Source organism: Limulus polyphemus, unplaced genomic scaffold, assembly GCF_000517525.1.
Source record: "Limulus polyphemus unplaced genomic scaffold, Limulus_polyphemus-2.1.2 Scaffold1679, whole genome shotgun sequence".
NCBI lineage: Eukaryota > Metazoa > Arthropoda > Merostomata > Xiphosura > Limulidae > Limulus > Limulus polyphemus.
This window is the reverse complement of record NW_013667289.1, coordinates 41,558-50,121: the sequence shown is the minus strand read 5'-3', so window position 1 is coordinate 50,121 and position 8,564 is coordinate 41,558. Positions and strand designations below refer to the sequence as shown.

General features: G+C 35.5%; 1 protein-coding gene across 1 annotated transcript in view; it reads right to left on the bottom strand.

The window, feature by feature from the left end:
• The window catches only part of LOC106464534 (paired box protein Pax-6-like), a 43,723-nt gene extending 36,072 nt beyond the window's left edge, over positions 1-7,651 (bottom strand). The window contains exon 1 of the mRNA XM_022392267.1: positions 6,936-7,651. Within this exon, the coding sequence (XP_022247975.1) occupies positions 6,936-7,227 (292 nt within the window). The 5' untranslated portion in view covers positions 7,228-7,651. The remainder of the gene's footprint in view (positions 1-6,935) is intronic.
• Positions 7,652-8,564: the final 913 nt, after the last annotated feature.

Here is an 8,564-nt window from a genome sequence, read left to right as displayed (position 1 = left end):
GAGATGGGGATTCAAACCCACGACCCTCAGATTGAGAATCGAGCGCCCTAACCACCTTGCCATGCCGGCCATACGCTCATGTATAAACCTGTTTCAGACACGTTTTGCGCATAGCTGTCCTTAAGGTAAGGCCGTTAGTCAACAGCACTCACCGCCTATCTTAAGCTACTCTAACCGATTCTCACTGTTATAACGTATCCAACGGAGCGCGATTTTGCGGCCACGGGACACGAACCGTGGACCCTCGAATTCATAGTCTGGCACGACGCTAACAATTAGGCTACCCTCACCAGTAAGTAGATATCTAAAGGTATACAGTAGCAAACATTTGGCCAAATTTGGTGTATTGTCACAACTGTTCCAAATAATGTAACGTACTATTTATTTTTGTGTGATCAGATCTAGGCACTCTTTATCTCGTGAAAAACACCAGCTTTATATCGGACTTCGATTTAAGAAAGATAAGGCATCAAAAAGTGGTCAAATTGTTGTGTTCTTCTTCTCTCTAATGAAGAAACAAGATATGTAGTAAATAAAGGAGGGCCGGCACGAAACAAAATTATACTGATGGCCATTAATCTGACCTAGTTTGGCAGCTGGAATCTTATTTTCTAATTAATATTAAAATAACATACCATGTTAAAATGTATTATTATTGATTAAGAGAAATAAGCGTTGAAAGAGTGGTAAAAAGAACTGTAGTTTTTCTATCCTTTGTATTCTTGCTCGTTTCCACAATCAGAACGTTTAAACGGACTGACACAGTTATGTAAAGCGAATTTTCCGCTACTTAGGTCACCCTGAGAACAGATTTATTTTCATATACTTTATGTACTATTTTCCTGTTAAGTCATTATTTCTGGGGTTCCGTAATTAGTCCTAACGTACGAATGTAAGACCGTACCTGTACTTGTTTTTGGTTATTGAAAAACACGTTTCATGGTTTTATTTACGCTTCACTGAATACGAGATTTCTACAAGTTTCAACTGTTCGCTATTAGTGAACATATCTTGGTAAATAACTCATCTTGGTGTTTGTAATACGCTCTGGCTACAGTAGGTATTCCTGTAAACATATCTTGATAAATAACAGTAACAATTACTATAATGTTTGTAATACACTCTGGCTACAGTAGGTATTCCTGTAAACATATCTTGATAGATAACACTAACAATTACTATAAGGTTTGTAATACACTCTGGCTACAGTAGGTATTCCTGTAAACATATCTTGATAGATAACAGTAACAATTATTATAAGGTTTGTAATACACTCTGGCTACAGTAGGTATTCATGTAAACATATCTTAATAAATAATAGTAACAATCATCAAAACATCGTAAAGTTTGTAAGGGGTAACTGTTTGTAACCCATGGTAGTAAATAATGAACTGTATATACATAGTTTATGGCATATAATAACGAACTGTATATACATAGTTTATGGCATATAATAACGAACTGTATATACATAGTTTATGGCATATAATAACGAACTGTATATACATAGTTTATGGCATATAATAATGAACTGTATATATATAGTTTATGACATATAATAATGAACTGTATGTACATAGTTTATGGCACATAATAATGAACTGTATATACATAGTTTATGGCATATAATAATGAACTGTATATACATAGTTTATGGCATATAATAATGAACTGTATATACATAGTTTATGGCATATAATAATGAACTGTATATACATAGTTTATGGCATATAATAATGAACTGTATATACATAGTTTATGGCATATAATAATGAACTGTATATACATAGTTCATGGCTCTAGCTTCCAGTAAGTTCTTCCATGAAGTTTTATGACATTTTTAAAACGTACATTTGTTAGTTTAAATTGCTCTTAGCTTTACGGTGAAGCAGTTTTCTGTCTATGATTATCTAATATATATATATATATATATATATGTATTTTTTTGTTAGGTTCTCTTTAGTGGGATTCCAACATTGTTCAATACATATATCTCTTGTACGTGGTGCCTCACTCTACATTTTATATATCATTATTTTGTTATACTACATGGTGCCTCAATCTACATTTTACATATCATTATTTTGTTATACTACAAGGTGCCTCATTCTACATTTTATATATATTATTCTTTTGTTATATTACATGGTGCCTCACTCTACATTTTATATATCATTATTCTGTTATATTAAATGATGGTGCCTCACTCTACATTTTACATATCATTATTTTGTTATACTACATGGTGCCTCAATCTACATTTTATATATCATTATTTTGTTATATTACATGTGGAAACTGTTTTAGACTCTCATTAAAGCTCTGCTTTTAAGCTTGAAATTCACATACTTGGAATACATGTTACACATTACCTTACAAAGTGTAGCACTAACTAATCCAAGCAAGCACAGAATTTTTATGACGTGGAACGTATGTATCGCTTAGTCACAAATACGTGACTCAAGTACTGGATACTTCCGAATCATAAACACTTTCAGAGGATGCTCTTGAAGAATAAACTCACTGACTCAGTGTTGAGGGGGGAGTAGCTCCCCTCTGACTCAGGGTAAATTTATTCTTGCATTGAGAGGGAGGAGTGGCTTTGGTTTTTAAAACAAAATAATATAATTAGCATTTTGATTTTTTGTTGATTTTTCTTGATAAGCACAGAACACAATGTGCTATCTTTGCTGTGCTCACCACGAGTATTGGAAGGGGAGGGGCTAGACATTTTAAGCAAACCGTTTACTTAATTGAATTGTGAATGTAACTTAACCTATCATCATTCACTTGCACCTTGAACGTCACATATGAACCTCTCTTCTAATCTCATACGTTGAACCAAAACAACCAGTTCCTGTTATCACGTTCACGAGCATCAGCTCCATATCAACTAAATGTAGCTGTGTATCATATATGATACTCAGGTGCTTTAACATTATGTCTTGTGTATCATATATGATACTCAGGTGCTTTAACATTATGTCCTGTGTATCATATATGATACTCAAGTGTTTTAACATTATGTCCTGTGTATCATATATGATACCCAGGTGCTTTAATATTATGTCCTGTGTATCATATATGATACTCAGGTGTTTTAGCATTATGTTCTGTGAATCATATATGATACTCAGGCGGTTTAACATTATGTCCTGTGAGTGACATGATACTCAGGCGCTTTCGAATTATGTCCTGTGAATAACATATGATACTCAGGCACTTTAGTATTATGTCCTGTGAGTCACATGATACTCAGGCGCTTTAGTATTATGTCCTGTGACTCACATATGATACTCAGGCGCTTTAATATTATGTCCTGTGAGTCACACGTGATGCACAAGACAAGGATATGGTTAACTGTTTTTTCCTTTTTTTATATATAGTTGTGAATTCTTTATACCTAAACCTATAAACCGACTAAAATAATTTTATTGACATTCCACTCATTTTTTTTGCTTCATTCAATGATTTAAGCATTCCTTCATGCTGATTTAAAGCACAATTCATTACAGGCTTCTACAGATTTGACACATTTCACACGTGTCTTATTTACTCCATACAGGCCTGTACAGATTTGACACATTTCACACGTGTCTTACTCCGTACAGGCCGGTACAGATTTGACACATTTTACATTTGTCTTACTCCAAGATTGGCGCCAAACAATTTGCCAGTCACTTTGTCAAATCAGTTGTTAACAAGTTCAACCCTCATACTACAGACGTTTGTGATGTCGTCTTCGTTAGGCTTTTAGAATGAATATAAGAACTAACACTACCCAATAGAAATCAGGATTCTTAATTGTAAACTTCTTCATGTATTCCTGAAAGTGCATAAAAGAAAACAGGGAAATATTAAACAAAAATAACAGAATGCGACACATCAAATACATGGCCTCGTCATATGAATAGGATTTACATTGCTCTATAGGAATCACAAAACGAAGGATTATATCGAGTTTTAAGTTTCACTGAGGAAATACTTGAATCGAAGAAATTGAAAAAACAACAACAAAAAACACTTAGTATTTGTATTTTCAATCTGAACGGCACCTTACGCAACACGTGCAATGTCGGAAACCCCTAGGGTTCAGATACTTTGAACTACCGACCAAAGGGCAATCAGAAGCATCTAACGATACACAGGTTTTTCTGGCTTCAATCAAATAGTGGGATCGGCTATAACGTTTATTCCCACAGCTAAAGTGTGGAGCATGTTAATGGCATTGCAGCGCTACTTTGGATTTTCTGATACGCAGCCCCGTACGCTAAACATTATTCTTCGTCGTTTTAGCACATTTTAAACTTAGGTATTAGATAAACGGTTTCATTAGTAAGTACGTTAGTTGGAACGAATATACCATTGTAACACTTAATAATATATTCTACACTGAATTTAATCTACTTTGAGATTTTAGTAACTTTTGTCACAAAACACTCAAGCTTAAAGCAACAGTACTATCGAATTTCAGGCCACATATTGAAACTTCACTGTAAAAAAGCCAATAGCTTGTAGCAGTTGCTAGCCTATGAACTACGTACAAAGCTGTCCCCCCCCAAAAAAAAAATAGCGTAGCAGCATAAGAAATGCTATTATAGACGTGTAACAACAATACAACATGCATTTGTAAGGATATACTTAATAATAGTTACACAAAAGTATAACTTATATACAGGCCTAACGGCAGTTTAGCTTTCAGAGGAGTGCTAATATACAGGCCTAACGACAATTAAGCATTTAGGGGAGTGTTGATATACAGGCCTAACGACAGTTAAACTTTCAGGGGAGTGCTAATACATAGGCCTAACGACAATTAAGCGTTTAGGAGAGTGTTGATATACAGGCCTAACGACAGTTAAACTTTCAGAGGAGTGCTAATATATAGGCCTAACGACAATTAAGCGTTTAGGGGAGTGTTGATAGACAGGCCTAACGACAGTTAAACTTTAAGAGGAGTGCTAATACATAGGTATCTCTGATTATTAGTAACTAAAAATATAGGTAATTGTTGAAAACGGTCTTCCCTTAATTTTACAGTTTCCAGATTTTTTATTCTCAAAATTAATTAGTCATAAATGACCTAAAGGAAAAAATAGTTAAGCATATCTGACCGCAATAAAATACACAAATAGTGATACTGACGAAAACAAACAAAATGAGAAAAACAAGAAAATTCAATAAATATAATTATATATATATATATAAAACTAACAAATCTTCCATAAGAATAAATCTGCAATTGAACCTAAGACTTTAAAGATTTTGAAAACCAAAAGACTTAGAAAAATATTATACCTTTTTAATTAGATGTTAAATATATTCTTTCAAATCTCCAACAACATTTAAGTTTTAAACGAACTATAAACCAATAAATACACGTGTTTTAACTTTTTGTTTGGTATTACGTTCTTTAAAAATTTTCTGTTTAGATCGAGCAGTATTAAATGTAAACGCAAACTTGTACGTCAACTACCTTGATATGGGGGGTAGAGAAGAAATAAAAACCTAAGATTATAACGAGGCGATGTTCTACGAATTGTTATTAGACGCTAACGGGCATATACCAGTTGTTCTCATAGCTATACGATCATCTAAGCCTAATTATTAATTAATCACTAAATGTTTTTTTATTACTAGATATTAATTACTAATTAAATTATATCCTACTTTTCTGCTGCTAATCTGCTTCTGATTTCAAAGAAGTTCTGAGAAGGACTGTATATGTGTGTGGTGGGAGGGGCCGGGATTCGATCCTGGGTTGTTCTTGTTAGAAAAGCTTGTGTGTTACCCATGACAACGAATGATCTGTTGTTGTTTAGATTTCAGAAGTTGGCTGTATGTTTTTCTTGCTCAGTGCTTGGTAACATTGATAAGCTTCAAAGAATGTCTAACTAAAGAATTTAATGAAGAAAAACGTGCACAACGAGACATGGTGAAGCTGTACTTTACACCTTGGTTAATTACTGTCGAGATTAATGAGTTTCCAGATGATTTCTGTATGAAAAAAACCTACGGATTGTTTGACAGTCTAAACATAGTTTTTTGTGCTTGACGTAGTTTGGTACTAAATGTGACGTAATTCAAAATCAGAATGTTTGACTCTATATATGTGTGCGTGACGTAGTTAGAAAGCTGAGTGTTTGACTATATATGTTTATATATATATATATATTACCGTTACCATTATCGTTAATACGATATTTAATTCATTATTGTTTTACAGTGCTGATTCAATCGCCTGTTAACAATTAATGTAAACAGTAGTTTGTAAGCTATTTATTTATGTATGATGTAGTTATAAACAAATTTATACATATGAGCATGACGTAGTTAGAAAACTGACTGTTTGACTACATATGAGCATGACGTAGTTAGAAAACTGACTGTTTGACTCTACATATGAGCATGAAATAGTTAGAAAACTGACTGTTTGACTCCACATATGAGCATGAAATAATTAGAAAACTGACTGTTTGACTCTACATATGAGCATGACGTAGTTAGAAAACTGACTGTTTGACTCCACATATGAGCATGACTTAGTTAGAAAACTGACTGTTTGACTCTACATATGAGCATGAAATAGTTAGAAAACTGACTGTTTGACTCCACATATGAGCATGACTTAGTTATGAAATAGTGTAGAAACTTATATTCGTCAGTGAGGATGATAAACGTTTAAAATATTTCAAATATTTTTTAACTGGAAAAAAATAATATATTTTTTATTACATTCAATGACTGTGGTTTATGTGAGCTATAGTAAACACTTCCATGTAAAGAACACTTCAATCTATCTCATTCATAGAAGGATGAACATTGGATTATTACTGAGACAAATGCATTTGTACGATATGACCAGAGCTTGTGCATGAAAACCTGGTGAGTATTTGAAATAGTTACTCTAGCATAATAAACGTATTACTTCCTACCTGTCAACATTGGTGAAGTCGTGACGTTGGAGGAAAAAACCGACGGAGAAGGCTCACTGGACCCGTAAACAGCGACCGGAGAGAAATCCGGAGGCCTCTGAGGAGAGACTGCTGCTGATGCCGGGGCGTGAGGAAAGTGTACCATGTCGGACACAGCGGTTGACGGGAAAGTAGGCGTGCCGACGGACGAGAGAAAGGGACCAATTATGCTGGATCGGAGAGAGGGTGCCAGTGGGTGTGCTGATGGCACAACGGGTGGCGATACGGAACGTTTTGGAACGCTCAAGTCCATTAAAATTGTCGGACGGACGAGGTGAGGACGATTCAAGAAAATTGTCGTGGTCTGAGACGGGTCGTCATAGGCTTCTCGTCAAGGTAATCACAGCTTGGTTGAAATACGGATTGAACTAAGGAAGAGTAATAATTTAGTTCTTGACCACCGAGTTCACTGGAGATGACAGCAGACAAGTGTTCCTTGACCACTGGGTTCACTAGAGATGACAACAGACAATTGTTCCCTTGACCACTGGGCTCACTAAAGATGACAAACACAAGTGTTCCTTTGCCCACTAGATTCACTGAAGATGACAGCAGACAAGTGTTACCTTGACCACTGAGTTCACTGGAGATGACAGCAGACAAGTGTTCCCTTGACCACCGGTTTCACTGGAGATGACAGAAGACAAGTATTCCCAATGCTCGTTTTTCGGACAGGTGTATCTCGGCTAGCTACGAGAAGAGCAAGTGTCCTCTTAAGTCAGTACGACGTCCCGTTAATGTTCATAACGCAATTAGACCGAGTGTGGTTTTCATTGGCTTTTTGTGGCACCCAACCTGAAGGCGTCTCTTCGGCTCCACCTGTCGAGAAACAGAACGAGAGTATAGTGAGAAAACCAGTAGCTCGTGCTTTGCACTCACCGCCTCAGGCCTTAACATTAACTGTTCAGCCAAGTTTCTTGCCGAGCAAAACTGCACGCTGTTAGTGAACGACATTCAAAAACGTTCACGACTCTGTGGCGACTTGCTACCTGGAAATTGGTTTTGAAAACCAGTCTGCTTGAAACATGTCACTTTGAGTGACTGAGAATGGAAGTAACCTTGATGGTGTAAACATCCTACTTCAGCAGATAAGAAGGCCAAACGAATGTAAAGCGTAATACAAGTGTTCCTTTATTTAATTCTTCCCTACGTTAAGTATGGCACTAAATTAATTTTCTTTTAAATCGTTAAGTTATTGACTGAAGCGAGACAAAAACTGTTTGACACGTTAAATTACAATTACTGGTAGAACACATTAATTCAGGGAAGTAAAACGCCTTTTAAATTATTATTATTATTTCATTAAAGGTAAAGCACCACAATAATTAGCTTAAAGTTTGAAGGTTTGTTATATGGTTTGTAACTCTTGTCTTAAAAACATGCTCCGCACATTGGGACTGTGGATGCACTATAATAGTGACGATACAACAAGTGAACCAAGGATTAATGGCGGTGTGCTGTTAGCTCTTTTTTGGAGCTTAGCGCGAAGATTCTGATTAGAAACGAAGTATTCACACCCAACTCTTGCGCTATTCTAATCGAATAATGGGCTTTAACTGTTTCTCTTATAACACACACACACGCCCCCAA